Source organism: Dasypus novemcinctus, chromosome 2 (assembly GCF_030445035.2).
Source record: "Dasypus novemcinctus isolate mDasNov1 chromosome 2, mDasNov1.1.hap2, whole genome shotgun sequence".
NCBI lineage: Eukaryota > Metazoa > Chordata > Mammalia > Cingulata > Dasypodidae > Dasypus > Dasypus novemcinctus.
In genome coordinates this window covers 193,719,746-193,743,789 of record NC_080674.1, presented here as the reverse complement: position 1 = coordinate 193,743,789, position 24,044 = coordinate 193,719,746, and the positions used below count along the sequence as shown (strand labels likewise).

General features: G+C 38.5%; 1 protein-coding gene and 1 non-coding gene across 2 annotated transcripts in view; one reads left to right on the top strand and one right to left on the bottom strand.

Annotated features, from left to right (window-relative positions):
* The window catches only part of BTNL3 (butyrophilin like 3), a 37,294-nt gene continuing 13,250 nt past the window's right edge, over positions 1 to 24,044 (top strand). The window contains exons 1-2 of the mRNA XM_023584136.2: positions 1 to 49; positions 3,895 to 4,242. Coding sequence (XP_023439904.2) covers positions 1 to 49; positions 3,895 to 4,242 — 397 coding nt within the window. The remainder of the gene's footprint in view (positions 50 to 3,894; positions 4,243 to 24,044) is intronic.
* On the bottom strand, positions 13,107 to 13,213 carry LOC111760062 (U6 spliceosomal RNA). The gene has a single exon (XR_002793859.1). It is a non-coding gene; the product is annotated as a U6 spliceosomal RNA (small nuclear RNA).

Genomic DNA, 24,044 nt, shown 5'->3' with positions numbered 1-24,044 from the left:
ATGCCTCTTGTGCTCACTTTGGTTCTCGGTCTCCTCAGGCTCGTGTCAGGTAAGACCTCCAGACTGTACTCCTCTCTGTCCACTTCTTGTAGTTGTCCTGTTTGAGTTCTTTAGATACAATGATCACAGCATAGTGGGAACAGGGGTATCTTTGTTGTCTGCACCCCCCAATCTAAGAGACTAGATATCCTAATCAGAGCTGGTTTCCAGTCTGGCATGCACCAATGCCAGGGGCTGTGGGAGGCTTAGGAAAGCATGAAGCACTTGAGTTCTGTAGAAGCAATTATAGTCACCCAGAAATAATAGGGGGAGGGCTGCTGAAGAAAGGTTGCAGTAGTCGGGAGGAGACATACCAAAGATATTACCGGGAATGAAATAAATGTTTGCTGCAGAATGGCTATGGGTTTAGGCAGGGGAGGACTTTAATACAACATTTAAGTTTCTGACAGGGATGCCTGGGAAGAAGGAGGCACCATTTAGCACGTTCGGGGAAAAGAAAATGTGCCTAGCTGCGGACAAACTGAATTAACTATGCCTATAGTATGTGACCCAAGAATGATATGAGGAGTCCAGATAGCTAAGTGAAGAATACGTTTGAAACTCCCATATTCTGAGCAGAAATCCATTTTTCTCTCTACTCCAGTTACCATTAACAAAAGTCTGGTGTATAAATGGTTGAGTAGTTGAATAAAATCCACAGAGAAACTGGAGGCTAGCTGTAGAATGGGAATCTCTGGACAAGAGTACAATGTTAAATTGACTGTCTATTCTCATCTGAGAAGGTTCCATCCTATACCTGTCTACTGATGTCTGTTTTGCTAAACAAGGCTAAGAAAAGGAAAACAAGGGCATTCAATGCATGCTCCCTGTTTCCACAACAAAATCCATACATGCTACTCATAGTGGAGCTGTGTTCGTGCCTATTTATGTTCATTTTCATCCATTTTCTGACGAGCTTCTTGTCTGCTTTCTGTTTACAGGAGAGGAAGCAGTATAATATGGAAATTACCTTACTGGTAGAAAAGTTCATTTTTTAAAATCCTGTTATTATCTTTGTGGCTCATAATTTATCTAGTGTAGTTAGTTTATCATGCATGAGATAATATTAAATTCTTCACAGTGTTCTTGTGAAGACTATGTAAAGCCTGTGGCACAGAGCTCTGCAGGCACAGAGTGGGTGTTTGACAATGGACAGTTTTCACTCGGCTGGTTCCAGGAGAAGGAAAAGTAAAGAGTGGAAAGAGTTGCTATAGGCCAGGAAAATGACAGCACCAGGGCTGTTCAGAGGAAAGAAAGAGACTCTGGAAAATGCTACCTCCATTCAATACTCCACACAGCCTAAGGCAGCACCACCAGGAGCCCAGTGATTTAGGCTGGATTCCCAAGGTAGATCTCAGGACTAGAAGTTGGCTCTAAGTAATTTGTTTAGGGTGTGATCCTGGGAAACAAAAGTGAGGCTGTGGTGAGGGTGAGACTCGAAATGGAGGAAAGACAAGAGAATGTGAGGCCTTGAGCAGGATACTGGTATGGACTACTAGGACTTGGTCCTAATGGGAACTTCTGGGGAACCATGTAAACTGGGGCTCAAGGTCATCCCAGCAAGGGCCTGGCAGGCCACGGGCTTCAACCACTGCCTTCTTTCCCTAACTGGTTGATATATGCCTGTTGGGTTGGTAAAATCTCAGGACTTTGTGCTATCTGTACCTGGGCTAAACAGGTTCCACAGGGGAGGAGGAAGCCTTCAGCAATGAGGAAGAGACCAGGCTTCTAGGGTGGAGTTTTCAGTGATGGAGCAGGGAGAGGACCATGGTGGTAAGAGAGGAAGAACTGCAAGACATCAACGCCATTTGCTATAACAGGTCAGGAGATGATCAGAGAGAGAATGTGACAAAATTACATTTCATTTAATAGTACTTTCTTTGAAGAACCATGAATGAAATATATTCCAGAAAGATTTAGAATACATAAAAAGTAAAATAATTGATCATGAAATTTAAAAGTCACATATTTGTGAAATTCACACATAGGAAATGCTTTTCTTCCAGAGCACATTCAAATGGAGTGTGTACATATAAGTTGAATGTAGTGGACCACCAGTTTGTGGTCTCTCTAAAAAGAAATCTAATCATTACAGAAAAATACACTGGGAAGACTACTGAAATGATTATTAAACAGATGAGCAAGAGTGGAAAGAAAATGGTGCTGCTCATTCCTATAGATTAATTATTGTTTCTGGAGCCCATAGTCTGTGTTAGATATTGTCCTGGACATGGGGGATGCTCTCTTGAGCAAAATGGACAGGCTCTGCCCCCTGGAGTAGGGAGTTATGCAGCAAAGACTCACAAAAAATAATTATCCCACTTGAAACTACATGATGAAGTAAGTTTCCAAAGGAGTGTGAGGAAAAACATGTACCAAGAAAATGAAAACAAAATGAAGGCAGGACCTGTTGATAAACTATTAGATGAAGTACCATCCAAAGACAAAACTATAAAGTGGAAAAAAATTATTACACAAGTATAAAAGGCATATTCCAAGGAAAGGCTATGTCACAACATGAATACTTTAAAGAACAAATATCTGAAATAAAACTGCAAAATCTCCTTATCATACTAATGTGTGTCTTTCATAATTTAGCAGAACAAGTAGTTAAAAAATAAGGACTAACAAATAAACATTTAATCCATTGGTAGAAAACATATATTCCCTTGTATCCATGAGAAATTTACAAAACATAATCCTGTGCTTGAAGGAAACCTTAATAAATTGCCCAAACTGGAGATTTTATAGCCACATATTCTATGCATAATGCAATAACATTGGAAATCTCAAGTAAAGTTTCACTTGTGAATTAAAAGACTCTTAATACTTCACCTGGATCAGAGTTGAAATCAACTCTACAATCAGAATTTATCCAGAAAGTAGTAAAAAGGAAATTACTTAACCCATCAAGTGTTGCAAAAAGAGAACTCAGGAAAATTGTAACTTTTTCTCCCTCCACTTGAGACATGGAAACGTCAGCTATCTCTTCTCTAACAGAAAAGCATGCACATTATCAATATGTGGGAAGGATTTGAAAACTTTGAAGGTCATATCATGCTTTCATTCCCTCCATTGGTGTTTTGTACAAGATGCCTTTCTGGTAGCACCAGCTTATTGGGGAGCAGTCATCAGATCATTTCGTCTCAGAAGTAGGCGGCTTGCTTTGCTGGGAGGCAGCTTTTTCCAACAGAAATCTTGGCAAGGGATGAATGAGGCAGGATGTTTATCCCAAATGCAGAATCCTTAGAGGAAATAATATTATTGACTTTAGTTATCTGAGTGGGGTATCTATCATTCAGCATTCTCCAGAAGAAAAAAAAAACAAAACAATAGGATATAGAGAGAGATTTATTTCAAGGAATCGGCCCACACAATTGTGGGGGCTGGTAAAAATGAAATCTGTAGGCAGAAAACCATAATGAAATAGATCTTGGTTCAGCCTAAGGGAGAACTTCCCAGAAATGGAATGGGCAAATGTGGATGATGCAGGAGGAACAACTTTGAGGCTCTCTGGGGTTCTGTGATTCCATGAAACATTCAAATGTGCTTGCAGGGGCCTGTCTTCTGGGTCACACATTTTCCAGGTCACTGGAAAACAGGTCACTTTTGATTGGTAGCAAAAACATATGGAGAAAAAAAGATGAAAGCTTTTTGGTGAAGAGGCCCAAATGAAATGATTAATAGGGAAGTGCTTTGTTAAGTGTAAGGGATAAACACATGGAAGTCATCAAGCTTAGAGAGGAAATCATTATGAATGTTCATTCTCCACACACAACACCAGAACACCGTAGGCTTGAGTAGGACATGCTGAAATGGTGTTTGCTCAGCTGTCTATTGTGCTTCTTCCCACAGGTCAGTGGGAGGTGATTGGGCCAGACAAGCCCATCCAGGCCTCAGCGGGGGAGGATGTGATATTCACTTGCTTCCTCACTCCTGAGACAAGTGCAGCGGCCATGGAAGTGCGGTTCTTCAGGAATCACTTTTCTGCTGTGGTCCACTTCTACAGCAATGGGAAAGAGCTAGAACATATGCAGATGCCGGCCTTTCGAGGGAGAACTGAGTTCCTGAAGGACTCCATTGTGAATGGGCGTGTCTCTCTGAGACTGAAGAAAATCACTCCCTTGGATGCTGGCCTGTATGGGTGCTCCTTCAGTTTCCAGACTTATTACCAGGAAGCCGTCTGGGAGCTCCAGGTGTCAGGTAAGTTGCTTATTTCAGAGAACTATAAAATAGTTGTCTTACAGAACCATCCCAGACTTTTTAAACAATTCGTCGAATGAGATTTTTTAAATCTTAAGTCATTTAGTTAGACAACAGATTCCTACAGTATCAGTTCATTCTGTCTTGTGTGTATAGTTCTAGTTTATTTTATCATGTGTAGATTCATGTATCCACCATGACATGAAGATCTAGAACTATCTCCTCATTATAAAGATTTCCATTGTGCTATCCTTTTATAGTCACAAATACTCCTTCCTCACCTCCCCAGTTTCATGGCAAATGCTAATCTATGCTTCAGCTCTAAGTAATCTGTGCTTCATCTCTATGATTTTTCCATTTCAAGAATGTTATACAAATGGAATCATACAGGATGTGATTTTTTTTTAAAAACTTATTACTTTGAAATATTTTTGGATTCACTATAAATTGGAAAAATAGCACAGAAGATCTTGTGTACCGTTCACCCAGCTTCCAATGACAACATTATGCATCATTACTCTAGCACATTATCAAAACCAAGAAATTGACATTGGCACTCAAAAATATTTTGATTTCACCTTTTCTGTTTTTTACCTTTCTAACCATTTTTAAGTGTATAATTCAGCAACATTACATAGATTCATGATGTTCTGTAACCACCACTACTATTTCCAGAAATTTTTCATCATCCAAAACAGAAACTCCATTGCCATTAAGCAGTAATTACCCATAACCATCTCCCCCAGCCTCTGGTTAGTGCTATTCTAGTTACTATCTCTATATATTTGCCTCTTCTAGATATCTCATTAAATAGAATCATACAGTATTACTTCTTTTGTGTCAGGATTATTTCACTTAGCATAAGTGTTTTCAAGGTTAATCCATGGTTTAATGTGTATCAAAACTTCATTATTTTATGGTTGATACAATTCCATTTTATGAATATACCATATTTAGTTGATCCATTCATATCTTTGGGGGAATGTGGGTTGCTTCCACCTTTTGGCCATTGTGAATAACAATACTATCAACATCGTTGTGGAAATATCAGTTTGAGTCCCTATATTCAATCTTTGGGTATGAATCTAGAATGGAATTACTAGGTCATATGGTAATTCTATGTTCAATATTTTGAGGAATTGCCACACTCCTCACAATGACAATGACTGTGCCATTTTACATTTTCATCACCAGTGCAAAAGGGTTCCAATATATCCACACCCTTGCCAACATTTACTTTTTCTTTTTTAAAATAATATCCACTCTAGTGGATGTGAAGTGGTGTCCAATTTTGTTTTTGATTTACACTTTCTTAATGAGTATTTTCGTTTCCTTGGCTGCTCATGCAAGTATTTACTAGCTCATGGTTTTGAGACTAGCAGAAAGTCCACATGAAGACATTATCAAGGAAATGCTTTCTTCCCAAAGACTGGTGTTCTCAGGCGGGCTGCTGATCATCCTTGGCCTTGGCTTCTCTATCACATGGCAATGCACATATAATAGATGTGCATTGCCTCTCCTGGCCTCTCCATTCTCTTCTTGGTTCTGCTGAATTTCAGCTTCTTGCTTCTCATGACTTTCTTTCTATCCATCTTAGTTTCATTCTGTTTATAAAATACTCCAACAATAGCATGAAGACCCATCCTTCCTGGGCCACACCTTAACTGAAGTAACCTCATCAAAAGGTCCTACTTATAATAGGTTCACTCCCACAGGAATAGATTAAGGTTAAGAATATATTTTTTCTGGGTACATACAGCTCCAAACCACAATACTGCACTTTCTGGACCCCAAAAAGACACGTTATTTCTATATGCAAAAAGCCTTCATTCCATCACAACATCCCAAAAGCCTTAAATAAGTTCAGTAACAATGCTAAGTACAAAGTCTCAGCAAAATTGGTTATGGGTGTGGTCTGTCGTGGGGTACAAGACCCCTCTGTCTTTGGATCTGTGAACCCTAGAAAACAAGTTATTTGCTTCTAATATACAATGGAGGTATAGGCATAGGATAAACATTCCCATTCTAATAATGAGGAATTGGAAGGAAAACAGGGGTTAATGGTCCCAAACAATTCTGAAAACCTGTAAGGCAAACTCCATTGGATTTCAAGGTCTGAGAGTCATCTATGGATTGATGTTTTGTCCTCTGAGCCTGTTAGAATGGCAGCTACACCCCCTATAAATGCTTGTGCAGTGACCATGCTGTTCTGAATACTGGGGTGAAGGCTCCACCCTCTTTGAGCATTGGGGTGGAGGTCAGGCACTCCTCAAACCTCAGGGCACAGGTCCCACCATCTCTGAGTATTGGGGTGGCAGCACTCTCCCTAAACAATGGGGCACAAGACCCACCCTTTCCAAGTGCAGGTGCAAACCTGCCCTTTCCACACACATGTGTGAGACCACTCTCTTAGTCCAAGGAGATTTATTTGGTTCAGACCTTGTCATCCATGGTTCCACTCTTGAAGTCATTCTTTCTTCAATTTTTCTCTTTTCTGTCCCTTTCAGTCCCTGCTGAAAGTGGTTCTGCTTATACACATTTCTCAAAAAACCTGTTGGTTTTACATGTAATTCACAGGAATCAAAACAATCAGATCCTTTCTGGATAACTGCATTTCGAATCCTGATTTCTTCCAAAATGACAGACTGGTTCCATGTACATTTAAACCTTCACATGAAGCACTATTCTCCAGGGGCTTACTTTCTGGAAACTCAAGGAGGTCCTGATAGAGCCACTTCTGGCCCTTGTCTCAGAGCTTACTCTCTGGATAGGCCCACTATTTTCCAAATCATCAACTTCTGGTTTCTTTGTGGTTAAGAATACAGATTTCAGGTTATTGCTTTTCTCTTACATTTTACTATAAGCTGCAAGGAGAAACCAGTCTGCATTTTCCACACTTAGCAAGGAACTCTCCTCAGCTAAATATTAAAGTTCATTACTTTCAAGTTCTGTCTTCCATCTAATATCAGAACTCAGATTTGCCAAGTTTTCTGCCACTTTAAAACAAGAACTGCCTTCTTCCAGTTTCCAATAGCACATTCATCATTACTTCTAAGGCCACCTATATGCCCACATTTTTACGAGCAGTCTCTCCAAAGAAATCTAGGCTTTTTCTACTAAGCACCTTACAATTCTTCCAGCATTTACTTATTACCAGATTCCAAAGCCATTTCCACATTTTAGTATTTGTAGGAGAGTAGTAACCCACTCTCCTGGTACTAAAATCTGTTTTAGTTTCCTTGGCTGCACAAGAAAATACCATGGATTGGGTTGGTTTATACAGTGAGAATTTGTTAGCACTTGTTATTAGAGCCTGGAAAAAAAGTCCAAATCAAGGCATCATCAGAGTAATGATTTCTTCCCAATTACTGGAGTTCTGGAACTGGCTGCCTGTGATCCTTGGTCCTGGGGTCCTCTGTCAAATGGCAATGCACATGGCAACCTCTCCTGGTCTTTCCTTTCTATTCTGGGTTCCACTGACTTTCAGATTCTTGCTTTCTGAGACTTTCCTTCTTTTGTCTAGATTTAATTCTGCTTATAAAGGACTCCAGTAATAGGATTAAGACCTGTCCTGAATGCTTTGAGCCACATCTCAACTGAAGAAACCTTGTTAAAAGGACCTACTTACAATGAAAACACACCTAAAGTAATGGATTAAGTGAAAGAACATGTTTTTCTAGGGTACATAGCTTTAAATCACCACAAACACTATCAGGTGTATTTTCCAAATAATTTCTATGATCCTTTATGTTGTCTTTATACTTTAATGATGAAGTCCTTTGATGCATAAAATTTTCATTTTGGTGAAGTAACATTTATCTATTTTTTTTCTTTTGTTGCTCATGTTCTTTTTCATGAGGTCTAATAAACTACTGTCTAACTGATGATTCTGAAAGAGCATCCTTATATTTACTGCTAGGAATTTTATAGTTCTGGCTCTTATATTTAGGTCTTTCATCCATTTTCAGTTAATTTTTGTAAGTAGTGTGAGATAGGGTACCCCCTTATTATTTTGCATAAGGATATTCAGTTCTCCCAGCATCATTTATTAAAAAGACTATTCTTTCTCAGTTGATTGGACTTAGTACCCTTGTCAAAAATGAATTGGCCATAGATGTGAGGGCCTATTTCAGAACTCTCAGTTTGATCCATTGGTCTACATATCTGTCCTTATGCCACTACCATTCTCTATTGACCACTGTATTGTAATAAGTTTTACAACTCAGAAGTGTGGGTCCTCCAACTTTTTCTTTATAAAGATGATTTTGGCTATTTGGGGTCCCTTATTGCTCCAAATAAATTTGATGATAGACTTTTTCTTTTCTGAAAAGTAGGTTGTTGGAATTTTGATTAAGACTGCATTGAATATATTTTTCTGAGTGGAACTGACACCTTGACAATATTTAATCCTTAAAAATGTCCTTCTATTTATTTAGGTCTTCTTTGATTTCTTTTAGAAATGTTTTATAGTTTTCCATGTATAAGTCCTGCAAGGAGAAACTGGGTTGTACTTTCCAAACTTAACTTGAAAAGTCCTCAGCTAAATATCAAGTCCACTGCCTTCAAGTTCTGCCCTCCATCTGCTCAACTTTGCCATGTTCTTGGTCACTTTCAAATAAGGATTACCTTTCCTTCAGTTTCCAATAAGACATTCATCATGTCTTCCTAAGGCCTCATCAGAAGTACCTTTAGCATCCATATTCTACCAACAGTCTCTCCAAAACAATCTAGGCTTTCCCTATCAAGCACCTCAATACTCTTCCAACCTCTATCCAGTATCTAATTCCAAGGCCATTTCTACATATTTTATATTTGCAATAACACTACCCCACTTTCCTGGTACCAAAATCTTGTTTTATTTTGCTTGTCTGCTCAAATACCATGCAATTGGTTGTCTTAAACAATGGGATTTTATTAGCTCATAATTTTGAAATTAAAAGAAAATCCAAATCAAGGTGTTATCAAGGTAATGCTTTCTTCCCCAAGACAGGTGTTCTGAGACAGGCTGTCAGCCATCCTTGGTCCTTGGCTCCTCTGTTATATCTCAAATGCCAATGGTGGCCTTTCCTGGTCTCTCCATTCTCTTCCAGATTCCATTGAATTTCAGCTTCTTGCTTTCTGTCACTTTCTGTCTATCATTCTGAGTTTCTAGTGATAGGATTAAGACTCATATGGGGCCATACCTTAATCGAAGTAACCTCATCAAAAGGTCTAATTTACAATGAGTTCTGTAATGGATTAAGTTTAAGAATATGTTTTTCTAGGGTACGTACAGCTCCAAATCACCACAATGAATAATGAAAGTAAGCATCTTTTCATGCTTAGTGTCCCTTTGTACATCTTCTTCAAAGAAAAGCTTATGAAAGTTCTTTGCTCATTTTTTTAATTCAGTTGTTTGTTTGTTGAGTTTAGGGGTTCTTTATATATCTGGATACTAATCCCTTACCAAATATATAATTTGCAACAACTTTCTCCCATTCTGTGTGCTGTCTTTTCACATTCTTTATAATGTCCGTTGATACACAAAAGGTTTTAATTTTGGTGAAATCCTTTTTTAGCTATTTTTTTTCTTCTATTGCCTGTGCTTTTGGTGTCATAAATTATTGCCAAATTCAAGGTCATTGGGGACTTTCCTCCATTTTATTCTAAAAGTCTTACAGATTTAGCTCTTAATTTAGCTCTTAAATTTAGATCTTTGGTCCATTTTGAGATTTTTTTTTTTTAATATGTTGTAACTCCATCTTCACTCTTTTGCAGGTAAATACCCGATTTTCCCAGCACCATTTGTTGCATAGATTGTATTTTCCCCATTAAATGGCCTTGGTGCCCGTCAAAAATAAATTGGCTGTAGATGTATGGGTTTATTTCTTGACTCTCTATTCTATTTCATTGGTCTATATATGTCAGTCCTTGTGCCACTGTCACTGTCACATGGTTTTGATTACTGTAGCTTTGGGGCAGGTTTTTTTTTTTTAAGTATACATTTTCTTCCTTTTTTTGATGATTTTTTATTCCCACCCCCGAGATGGCACCCTTGTCTGTCTGTTCATCATTTGGAGGCACCAGGAACCTATCCCAGGACAGCCCACGTGGAAGGCAAGTCCACAACTGCTTAAGCCACTTCCACTCCCTGCTGGTTGCAGCATCTGCCACTGCAGCAATTGCTTGTCTTCTTTAGTAGGCACTGGGAACCAAACCTGGGACCTCCCATGTGGGAAGCCGCCCCCTATAGTGAAATTCCAAATGAATTTTAGAATGGGTTTTTCTATTTCTGCAAAATATACCTCTGGATTTTGGTAGAGATTATACTAGACCTATAGCTTACTTGAGTGTATTGTCATTTTAACAATGTTAAGTATTCTGAGCCATATTCATGGGATGTCTCTTATTTATTCTGGTCTTCCTTAATTTCTTTCAGCAATGATTTGTACAAGTCTTTCATGTACTTGTTTAAATTTATAAAGGTTTCGTCATTTGATGTTATTGTTTTCTTAATTTCTTAATTTTATTTTCAAATTCTTCATTGCTTCTGTATAGAAATACAACTGATTTTTCAGTGTTGAGTTTGTGTCCTTCAACTTTGTAGAATCCATCTATTATTTAAAATAAGTTTCTTTTGTGTATATTCTTCAGTGTTTTCTACATACAATGTCATGTCATTTGCCAGCAGAGGTCATTTCACTTCCTCCTTTACAATTTGGATGCCTACAATTTATTTTTTCCCTTACTGCTGTGGGTAAAGCTTCTAGTACTATGTTGAATAGAAGTGGTAAAAGGAGTGATATCATCAGGATAGCAGTGAGACATGCTGGTTTATGTCCCTACTTAGAAACAGAAATCAAAAGGGCAGAATGAAATTCACAGGACTCTAGAAGATGATGTCTATTAAAGAACAAATGAGCAAACACTGAATTGGATGCAAAACACCAACAACAATAGGGGAATGACAGAACAAATTTTTACCCCTCTCCCATGTTTGGATATGTGCAGCAGTTTGTGCAACTCATGCCAGTAGCCCAGCTGCCTGTACACATTCAAGTGCAGGTCTCTGAGAGTTGGTGGATTGACAGCAGCAGCTCTATATCCTGAACAGACTTAAGTGAGGTTCCCTGATGCCCAAACCACCCATAGTGGCAGTTTGACGGTATGCATATATTTCTACTATATGTCCCTGAGACCTGATTACTGGTGCTCCTAAACAAAGATATTGTATGTCTTTGTAAACTGACCCCACTGGCTCTATGAAAGATAGACTCAGGGAGCTGGTTTGAGTCCCCTAACCTATAAGTCACCTATGCAGAAAAGTGGCACAGAAAGAGAAAATTGAGAAGCAAAACCACAGAACAGGCTCAATACTGAAAGTTTGAATGAAAAGGCAGGGCAGAGTACTGGAGTGGAGCTATGCTAACCATAGATAAAGGGAGGAAATATTCTAATAAAAATGAAAAGCACAGCCCTGAGAGGAGAAGATGGGGAGTGGAATTGCTTTTTTAGGGAGGAAACAGCTGAATATACTGGGGAATTCTTGAAAGCTACTGCATATGCCCAGGCAAAACCCAGACACAGAGAGAATTGAGAAAAACTTATCGGTTAACCATGGCTTCTCCTAAAAGTTAGTATAAACTGGGCTGAGCAATAAAAAAGAGCCTCAGCACCCAGTCAATCTACAGTAAAATTTAAGATTTAAGGAAGACGGAGAATCTGACTTCTAGAGTTGGCACATCAAAATAATCAAGTTATTGAATAATCAACTTCAATAAAAGTTCACGAGATATACGAAAAAACAAAACAAAACAAAACCAACAACCAGGAAAAGATGGCCCATTCAAAGGAACAAAATAAAACAAGAAAGGAAGCCCAGATATTGAAACAACAAATTAAAGACATTAAGTCAATTATCCTAAATAAGTTCAGAGATCTAAAGGAAAGCATGGACATAGAACTAGAGGAAATCAAGAAGATTGATGTATGAAATTTTTAAAAAGAACTAATTTTTTATGGATGAAAAAGCAATAATGGAATTAAAAATACCTAGATGCATTCAAGAACATATTTTGACATGCAGAAAAAGAATAAGCAAACTAGAAAATGAGACAATCGAAATCATGCAGTCTGGAGAACAGATAAAGAAAGGAATGAAAGAAGTGAGAAGAGCCTAAGAGACCTGTGGGACAGCATGGAGCATGATAACATATGCATTATGAAAGTTTCAAAAGGAGAAGAGAAAGAGAAAGGAGCAGAAAGGGTATTTGAAGAAGCAATGACCAAAAAATATCCTTAGGTTGATGAAAGACATGAATGCAGACAACCAAGAAGCTAATGAACTCCAAATAAGATAACCCCAAATAGACCTGCCCAAAAGACATATTATAATCAAAATGCCAAATGCCAAAGAAACAGAAAGAATTCTAAAGTGCAAGGAATAAGTGATTTGTCACTTACCAGGTATCCTCAATAAGATTAAGTGCCAATTTCCAATTCTATACGTGGCAAAACTGTCCTTCAGGGAACACTTTAGACATTTCCAGATAAAGAAAACCTGAGAGAGTTCATCACTTGAGGAATATTATAGGGAATTATTCTGGTTGAAAGGAAGGGAAGTTTGGAAAATTTGGAGCTGTGTGAAGAAATAAAGATCACCAATTAAAAAACTATATGGGTAAATACAACTGCCAGTATTATTGTATTCTTGGTAAGTAAATCTACCTTTTATGCTTTTTATTTCTTTTTTTTTAAAGATTTATTTATTTATTTATTTCTCTCCCCTCCCACCCCACCCCGGTTGTCTGTTCTCTGTGTCTATTTGCTGCGTCTTCTTTGTCTGCTTCTGTTGTTGTCAGCGGCACGAGAATCGTGTTTCTTTTTAAAATATGGAACGCTTCATGAATTTGCATGTCATCCTTGCACAGGGGCCATGCTAATCTTCTCTGTATCGTTCCAATTTTAGTATATGTGCTGCCGAAGTGAGCACTGCTTTTTATTTCTTACCAGATTTAGAATACAAATGCATAAGAAATAACATATTTCTAGTTACAAGCACACAAAATATAAGAAGGTAATGCATGATAAAAACACCATATGGGGGGAACACAGAGATATAGAAACAAAGACTTTATATCTATTGAAGTTAAATTGGTATCATTCCAGATTAGTTAGTTATAGATTTAGGGTGTTAAATATATAACTCTTAGTAAAAAGAAAGAACATATTGTAAATATAATCAGAAATGTAAATGAGGGGAACTTATCCATTACACTAAAAAATATCAACTGTACAAAAAAGGCTGCAGTGAAGGAAATGAGTGGTAAGAAAGGGACAGATATACAAAAACACAAATTACAGTAGTGATTTCATCAGGATGGTGACAAAGTCATCCCTGGGAAAGTTTCCCCTAATTAAAGGTCAAGTCCCACTTGCTTGGAACTATGGAGGATGATAGAGAGTGGAGAAAGACTCCACAAATGCTGAATCAAAGAAAAAGTAATACCACAAAAAAGAAGGTAGACCTGCACCTCAGATCTGCCATTCTGAAACTCTCCTCCGCACTTGGCTCAGGGTAGCTTAAGAGGCACTCAGCAGCAGCACTTCAACCCAGCCACACCTGCCATGATCACAGACCACAAAGCCATTTAAGCAGCCCTTTAGCAACCCATGTACATTCAGGCACAGGCATTCAAAGCCACAAAGACCCAGAGCAGAGACCAAGCGGTCAGGAAGTGGGTGCATAGAAAATGTGTCCCAGAAACAAAGGAATTCCGCAGCAGAACTGTTAGCAAGCATTGCATATACCCAAACCAGTCTCTAATTATTTCTGCACTTAAACAAACAAACAAACAAAAATCGGTGGTTTTGAAAACACTGACAACATCTGGCTCCCTGGATCAGAATACCCTAACTTGGATCAGAGGCAGAAAAGCCCCAAGGCAAAAAGAGAAAATTGAACTGTTGTAAGGCAGGGAGGGTCCCAGCACTAAAAATTCCAATGAAAAGGGGAAAAAGAGAAGCAGAACATGAGAGAGGAGTTAAGCAAATCATAGCTACTTGAGAGGCAAATCTGCACAAAAACTAACACATCAGCATAGGATCCACAGGAAAAGAACAGAGGAAAGAGAATATTCTCCTGGAGGTAAAACTATTGCATATAAAAAGGCAATCTTAAAAGCTGTACCACACGCCCTGGGGAAGAAATATTTGTGGAATACCTGAGAAAATCTAAATAGTTAAACAAGGTATGCTCTAAAGATTGAGTATAGGGCAACAGACTTGGCACAGTGGTTAGGGCGTCCGTCTACTACATGGGAGGTCTGCAGTTCAAACCCTGGGCCTCCTTGACCCGTGTGGAGCTGGCCCATGTGCAGTGCTGATGCGCACAAGGAGTGCCGAGCCACTCAGGGGTGTCCCCCGCATAGGGGAGCCCCACGCGCAAGGAGTGCACCCGTCAGGAGAGCCGCCCAGCGCGAAAGAAAGTGCAGCCTGCCCAGGAATGGCACCGCCCACACTTCCCGTGCCGCTGATGACAACAGAAGCGGACAAAGAAAAAAGACACAGCAAACAGACACAGAGAACAGACAACTGGGGGAGGGGAAGGGAATTAAATAAATACATAAATCTTTAAAATAAATAAATAAATAAAGATTGAGTATAAGCTGGACCAAGCATTGATGAACAGCCTTAACACACAACCAATCTACCACAAACCCCTAGGCAAGAGGGAGAAACTGACTTTCAGAGTTACCACTCCCAAATAATTAGATGGCCAGACATGAGCAAGAGATCACAAGCAATACCAACAAATAGGAAGGTATGGCTCAGTCAAGGGAAGAAATTAAAACTTCAGAGAAAACACAGACTTTGGAACAAATAATCAAAGCAGGTCAAACAAATCTCCTAAATCAATTCAAGGAGTTGAAGGAAAATATGGATAGAAATAACATAAATATGGATATAGAACTAAAAGATATTAAGAAGACAATGTGTGAACAAAAAAAAGAATTAGAAAGTTTAAAAAACAAAAAAGAGAACCTACAGAGATGAAAATAAAAATAATGGGTATTAAAATGTACTGTAGGCATACAACAGAAGATCTGAACAAGAAGAAAGAATCAGCAAACTAGAAGGCAGTACATTCAAAAACATACAGTCTGAAAAGCAGAAAATAAAAAAAAATGAGAAGAGTCTAGGGACCTGAGTGACAGCATGAAGCACCTCAACATATGCATCATGGAATCCCAGAAGAAGAGAAGGCAAAAAGGGTAGAAATGATATTTGACGAAATAATGGCCAAAAATTTCCCAACTCTTACAGAAGCTATAAATGTGCATGTCCAAAAAGCATAATGTACTCCAAACAGGATAGATCCTAATAAATTTATTGCGAGACACATACTAATCAAAATTTAAAACACCACAGATAAAATAGAGAATTCTAAAAGCAACAAGAAAAAAGTAATTCATCACATGCAAGGGATCCTCAGTAAGACTTAGTGAAAAGGCAGTGACCTGATATATTTAAGGTATGGAAAGAAAAACTGCCAACGAGGAAGACTTCTGGAAAAGATGACAGAGTAGGGTGCTATGGGACTCACTCCTTTAAAAATAGCTAGTGAACTGGCAGATACTGTTTAAAACAATTATGCTGGGGCCAGAGAACCACTGGTTCTGGAGGCCAGAGAACCACTGTGCAGCATCCAGGGAAGAGGGGGATAAATAGACGGAATGTGCAGTAAAAAACTAAATAACTAGTTCTGCAGCAGAGACTGGCACCCACTGCCCATCCTCAAGGCAGGGTGCCTTGGGTCTGGTCTCTGATTGGCTGCTGCAGATGGAGAAAGATGTAGAAGCCCTCCACTTCAAGTATGGGGAGGGTCACCACTAATCACTACTTTTGACTGGCAAATTTTGAGTACTGGGTCCTGGCTCTGAACCAGTGTTTTAGCCCATCCCCAACAGGGATCACCACAGTCACTGTTTCAACATTGCCCCTGACACGAGCAGAGCTGGTGGAGATTGAAAAGACACACTGCCTCCTTAGGGCACTGGGAAGCAATTTGCAAAGAGCACCATCTTCTGGGCAATCCAGGAAAGCACAGATTTGGGGAGCTGACAGAAAGTCTTTTTGGCATCTTTCCTGACCCTTTCTCCAGGACCTTTTAGAACTGGTCTGCAACCCTGTTTTGATTGGAAAATACTGACTTGAGAACGTCCTTGCTAGGAGATAATCTTCCCAGAATTTGCAATCCAGGTAAAAGCCCCTAGAGGCAATTTAAGGAGATTAAAAAAATAAAATAAAACAACTATGGAGGAAAAACAAAAACAAAGAGAACAGATCAAGATTCTCAGAAGGAACAGAAGAAAGAAGCTTCCTCCTGGAGGTAAAACACTTGCACAAATAGAGAAATCTTAAAAGTTGTTCCCCATGCCCAGGGCAAGAATCAGATGTAGAAGTGTTAAATAAATCTAAACATTAAATATGGGCAATTCTAAAAGTCTAGAATAAGTTGAACCAAGTATCAAAGAACCTTAACACTAGGCCAATCAACAAATAAACCTTAGGTAAGATAGGAAAAATGACCATTAGAGTAAACTCATCAAGATAATTAGATGCCTAGACATTAGCAAAAAATTACAAAGTATACTAAGAATGAGGAAAATATGTCCCATTAAAAGGAACAAATTAAAAAATCAGAGGAGATACAGAATTTGGAACAACAAATCAATGATGTTCAAACAAATCTAGATTAATTCAAGGAGATAATTCAAGGAGATGAAGGAAAATATGACTAAAGAGTTAAAGGATAGTAAGAAAACACAAGGTGAGGTAAAAAAGAATTTGACAGTATAAAAATAAACGTAATGAAAATTATGGGAATTTGCTTGAGCCACAGCCACTTCCTGCCTAATTGTATTTTTAACCACAATCCTTAGGCACTGCAGGCAGAGTTCACTGAGTTGCACTGTCAGCCATTTTATCCTCTAGCTTTCCTTCAAGCATATATGACCCAAAGCTTCCCCTTTCAACCATTTCACACTTAACACTTCATCAACATTAATTATACTCATACTGCTGTGCCACCATCACTTCTTTCCATTGCCAAAGTGTTACAATCAAGTTGATTATAAAATCTGGCCAGATTAAGCATTTACTTTCCAATCTCCACTCCCCTTCTATCTCCTGATAATCTATCTTTCTGATTCCACCTCCATGAGCCTGCTCAGTATCCTTAGTTCATATCTGTGAGATCATGCAATATTTGTACTTTAGTGATTGGCTTATTTCACTCAATATGAGGTCCTCAAGGTTCATTCATGTGGTTGCATGCATCAGTACTTTGTTCCTTCGTACAGTTGAATAATATTCCATCATATGTTTATACCACATTTTGTTTATCCATTCATCTGTTGATGGACAATGGGGTTGCTTCCATCTTTTGACTATTGAGAACTGTTTTTTTTTTGTTTTTTTTTTTTATTGACTTTGTAATAATATTACATCAAAAATATATATGTGAGGTCCCATTCAACCCCGCTCCCCCACCCCCCTTTCCCCCCCCCCCCCGACAACACTCGTTCCCATCATCATGACACATCCATTGGATTTGGTAAGTACATCTTTGGGCACCTCTGCACCTCATAGTCAATGGTCCACATCATGGCCCATACTCTCCTCCATTCCATCCAGTGGGCCCTGTGAGGGTTTACAATGTCCGGTGATTGCCTCTGAAGCACCATCCAGGGCAGCTCCATGTCCCAGAGACACCTCCACCTCTCATCTCTTCCTGCCTTTCCCCATACCCATCGTCCACCATGTCCACTTTTCTCAATCCAATACCACCTCTTCTATGAGAACTGTTTTTTGACAAGTCTTCCAAGTCCACTCACCTGGGAGAGAACAGTCTCTTCAACAAATGGTGCTTGGAGAACTGGATATCTATAATCAAAAGAATAAAAGAGGACCCCTAACTCATACCTTATACAAATATTAACCAAAATGGATCAAAGACCTGAATAGAGCCAGGACCATAAAAATCCTAAAAGAAAATTTAGGAAAGCATCTTCAGTATCTTGAGGTAGGCAGTGATTTCTTAGTCTTTTGTTAAAGTATGAGCAATGAAAGAAAAAATAAGAAAAAGGCACCTCCTCAAAATTCAATACTTTTGTGTTTCAAAAGACTTTGTCAAGAAGGTGAAAAGGGAGCTTACTTAATGGGAGAGAATTTTAGGAAACCATATGTCTGATAAGCATTTAATATACAGAGTATATAAAGAAATCCTACAACTCAACAATAAAAAGACAAATGACCCAATTAAAAAATGAACAAATATGTGCTCACTATACTAAATCTAGTGAGCAGACTCATGAAGGTAGAGTCTAGAAGATAGTGTGGGAGTAGAGAATGATGAGCTGGTGCTTAATCTGTACGGAATTTATAATTAGGTTCTTTGTAATACCTTGGAAATGGACTGAGGTGATGGTGATGCAGCACTGTGAACATGGTGTATATATTGCTAGAAGGAAAGCTAGAGGATAAAAAGGGGGATTGTACAACATTGAATACTGTGGTTTCCAATGATTCTGCTTAATAATACAGATATAAGAATGTTGTTTCAGGATCTATAACAAAGGTATGTCACTAGTACAGGGTGTTGATGATGGGGTGGTATATGGGGGGAAATGCACTTAAAGCATATTTCAATGGGGTATAAATGTATCCTTGTTGCCAAAGTTATGTTTTCTAGATAGAGGCTCCCATAGTAGCTAGAACACATATTAAACTTTCCTCCTGGGGAAGTTTTGCTATTTTATCAATTAAGATGGCAAAATTTCTGGAACATATAAGCCCTGTGTAATAATAATGAAACTAAGCCTAATTATAATTAATGCCTAAGAGTTACTTCCTGAAAACATTGTTACTCAAATGTGGCCTCCTTCTAAGCCAAACTCATCAAATAAACTCACTACTTTTCCTCTAGCAAGGGACATGATTCCTAGGGATGAACTTCACTGGCACTGAGGGATTTTTACCAAGTGTACACTAGTGATGTATTTGGAAAAAGACCTTGACTAAAAGGGGGAAATATTGCATAAAATAGAGTTTTATGGCTAAGAAATTTAAAAGAGAGTACAGGAGGTCATTCCAGAGGTTACACTTAGGTCTCAGGAAGATTTCACAGACTGCCACAGTAAACAAAGCTTCAAACAAAAGTGCCACCAAGGGCTCTAGGTACATCTGGACACCATAGGCAAGGTAACAGCTGCATGAAATCAACATCCCCTCAGAAGGCCCTATCTGGGACTAATATGAAAATTTATTTCCCCAATATAACATAGTTATACTCATTTATAATTTCCCTAATCATGATTCTCCTAATCCTTTCACCTGAAACTGTAATTCTCAATGTACTTGTTAATGATATTATATTTCTTAGAGACTTAAATCTTTGAATTGTTCATATGTAAATTGAGCTCTCAAACCCAGCAGACTTGCAGCCAACTTCTACACTCTAGTTCTTTGGGCTTGCCTTGAACAATCTACAAAACGATGATGATGAACCAGTCCATCCTCAAATCAAGGAGTATCTTCAACTGCAAGCAAAACAATTCCTTTCCTCTACCCCATAACATCATTGTCCCTTCTCAGTCTAAAGCAGTCAATCTTAGTCCCTCAAGATTGAGGAATTAACAAAAATAATGAGGAGTGTAACCACAGATCAAAGTAGACTAATTGTTTTTGTAGGTATTATCTTGTGTTAATGGAGTAACTTGTAACATTAATATAAGATAAAATAAGTTAACATTATAATTATAAAAATAGGCTATCATTAGTTGTTACAAATGTTCTACGCAAATGTAAGTTGTTGGTGGGGTGGTGTATGGAAATCTTATGCTTTGTGCATGAGTATTCGGTAAACCCACAACTTCTATAATAAATTTTTAAAATTATAATTTGTAAAAGACTTGAATAGACATTTTTTCAAGAGGCTTAAAAGTGCATGGAAATATTTGCTTGACCTCACAATCTATTAGAGAAATACAAGTCAAAACCACAATAAGATATCATGTCCCACCAACTAGAATGGCCCCTGGGTTAGGCAGAGTTCTCTAAGGAAACAGAACCTACAGTAGATATATACAAATAGTACGAAATTTCATTACTCCAAAAAGAAAAGCCTGCTTATACCGCTCTACTGTTGACTGTTAGCATTGGTGTGGTATATTTGTTACACTTGTCTCACACAACTGTGGTGATGCACAAGTCCAAATGCTGTAGGGCAGGCTGCAAGCCAGGGACTCCAGTGAAGGTCCTTGATGAGTTCCCCAGGAGATGCTGGCTCTCTGAAGGAGAGATGGAAATTCTCTTTCTAAATGAGGAAATCACTTCTCCTTGTAAGACCTTCAACTGACTCGATGAGAAATAACTCATTGCTGACAACAATCTCCTAAGTTCAATGTAGATGTAATCAAGTCATATATGCAATTGACTCACGAATGAGATATCCTTGTATTACAATTAGCCCAGTGTTTGCTTGACCAAACAACTACTGGGCACCATTTCCTGGCCAAGATGACACATCCTAACCATCACAGCCATTATTAAAAAACAAACAAACAGAAAATTAACAGTGTTGGAGATGGTGTGAAGGAAGAAGAGCAGTCATTTGCTGTAGGTGGGAATGTAGAATGATGCAGCTGCTGTGGAAGACAGTTTGGAAGTTCTTAATATAGAATTGTCATAGATCTGGCAATCCCTTCTTCATATATATACAAAGAAGACCTGAAATCAGGGGATGTGAACAGACGTTTGCACATTGATGTTTATATTTGCACATAGATGTTCATGATTGTCAAAAAATGGAAACAACCTAGGTGTCCATCAACTGATGTATGGACATACAATATGTGATATATACATATGAAGGAATATTATGCAAATGTAAGGAGGAATGAAGTCCTATGCATATGACAAGATAGGTGAACCTTGAGGACATTACATTGAGTGAAATAAGCCAGATAAAAAGGACAAATATTGTGTGAGCAGACTAATTTGAACTAACTATAATAAGCAAACACACAGAGTTAGAATCTAGAATATAGGTTACTAGGAGATAGAAGGAGGGTAGAGAATGGGGAGCTGATACTTAATTTGAACAAAATTTCTAATTAGTTTGATTAGGTGATTGTGAATGTTTTAAATGGATAAAGGTGATGTAGTACCTTATTGTGAGTATAATTAACAGCACTGAATTATTTCTGTGGATGTGGTTGAAAGGGAAAGTTTTGGTTTATGTATATTACTAGAAGGAAAGCTATTGGATAGAAGATGGGACTGTATCACACAGTGAACCCTGTTGTGGACTATGGCTGTGGTTAATAGTAAAAATATAAGAATGTTCTTTCATGAACTAGAACAAATGTGTGTCATTAACACAAGGTGTTAATAGTAGATTTGGTATATGGGAAAATTACTCCTAATGCAAACAGTGGACTATAGTTAATAGTAATATTTTAATATTTTTTCATCAATTGTAACAAATGTACCACACCAATGCTAAGTGTCAATCATAGAAAGTTATAAATAAAGGGATATAAGTGTTTTTTTTCTTTTTAGAGTAATGAAAATGTTTTAAAATTGATCGTGGTGGTGAATGCAGAACTCTGGTTATACTGAGAGTGAGTGATTGTACACTTTATCTAGACTGTATGAAGATGGAATGTGAGTATATCTCATTAAAATGGCTTATAAATTTTTGGGATGCTATATTAGTCAGTCAAAGGAATGCTGATGCAAAATACCAGAAATTAGTTGGGTTTTATAAAGGTATTTATTTGGGATAGGAGCTTACAGATACCAGGCCATAAAGCATAAGTTACTTCCCTCACCAAAGTATATTTTCACATGTTGGAGCAAGATGGTTGCTGACATGTGCAAGAGTTCAGGCTTCCTTGGTTCCTCTCTTTCCAGGGCTTGCTTCTTTCCAGGCTTAGAGTTCCTCTCTTTTCAGGGCTCCAGCTTAAGGCTCAAGCATCAAACTCCAACCTCAAAACTCTAACATCAAAAACCCTCAACTCACTCCTTTGCCATATTTTTTTAAATCTCTGAGTCCTTACCCCTTGGTGGGCACAAGAGGTTTACCTGATTACCTAATCAAGTAAACCTCTGAATCAAATATAATCTAATATGCCCAGAAGAGAAGATCAGTTAACAAACATAATGCAATATTTCTTTTTTCAATTCATCAATAATATCAAACTGCTATCGATGCTGTAAAGACTGTGACTAGAAGGAAATTTATAGCTCCCAATCCTTACATTAAAAAAGAAAGAAAATTCACAATAGAGACTAAACTACATACTTTGAGGAGCTAGAAAAAGAACAGCAAACTAAATCAAAGTTAGAAACAAGGAAGGAAATAACAGATTAGAGCAGAAACAAATGAAATAGAGAATAAATCCAGTAGAGAATTAACAAACTCACAAATTTTTACTTTAAAAAGATAAATAACATTGACAAACATTTAGCTAGACTGACAGAGAAAAAAGAAACAGGATGGAAATAATTACAATCAAAAGTGAAAGAGAGCTTAAACTCATCGCTATATGCCATTCCCTAGTAAGGGACCATGACATTATATTGGGCTTCAAATTTCGGGGAGTTCTGGATCACAGAGTGTTTCAACAATGGCAATGGAGGGATACTGGTATGGGATACCAATGACAGGTGATATATGATTGACAGGGAGCTGTACAGAACATATGTCCAGGGTGCATGGTAATGTTTGGATATACTCATAGTGGCAACAATTAAAAACCACAGTAGGGGGGGTACTGGGTTCCTGGCCAGTGGTGCTCTGTCGTGGTCCCTAGGGGAGCAGCGACAGTCTCCCAGGTACAGTGGTGGGGACCGGGAGGGAGTGAGGGTTCAACAGTGAGCCCCTGATACTAATGACTATGCTTGTGAGCTGATAAACCCAAAATAATAACAAGGCCTAGAGCAACTTTGTGCCTGGGAATTTCCTTCTGTCAGCCTTCATGTTACTCAAATGTGGCCAGTCTCGAAGCCAAACTCAGCATGTAAATGCAATGCCTTCCCCCCAGCGTGGGACATGACACCCGGGGATGAGCCTCCCTGGCAACGAGGGACCACTATCAACTACCAACTGATGATGCAACTGGAAAATGACCTTATACGGAAGGTTCAATGCGGATCAGCAGAATATCCATGTCTACATAAAATACCATGACTTTAAAATGCTGTTTGACCTAAAGTAAGGGGGAAATGGAAAGGAGAAATGAGTTTATATGGCTACGAGTTTCTAAAAAAGAGTCTGGAGGCTGGCAGAAGGTTTGCCCTCATGCACAACTGAGCAGAGTCAGAGAGACAGATAAAGCAGATACAACCCCCAGATATTGGTTCCTTTGAGGGCTAAAGAGACCCATGGGAGTTATGGTCATGGCCGATGGGGTTAACTACCAGGGCAGATGGCCCCTCTTTGAAAATGGTGTTTATGTGTGATGAATCTGGACTCAGATGGGATCTCCCTTCATAAGACTTTCATGCTAATGTGCTGGAGGTGCAGTTAATGTTGGGGTTTAAGATATATTTAGGGGATTTGAATCTCTGGACTGACAATGTGATAGCCAGATCCTGAGCCTCAACAGACTCCAGCACCTACAATCTGATTTATTGGACTTACCACACTCAGCTAAGATGGAGGTGAAGAAGGACAACCACCACACCATGGAGCCTAGAGTGATTACAACTGAAAATGGGAGGATTGCATCCAGCATCCAGGTGGAATCTGAGCC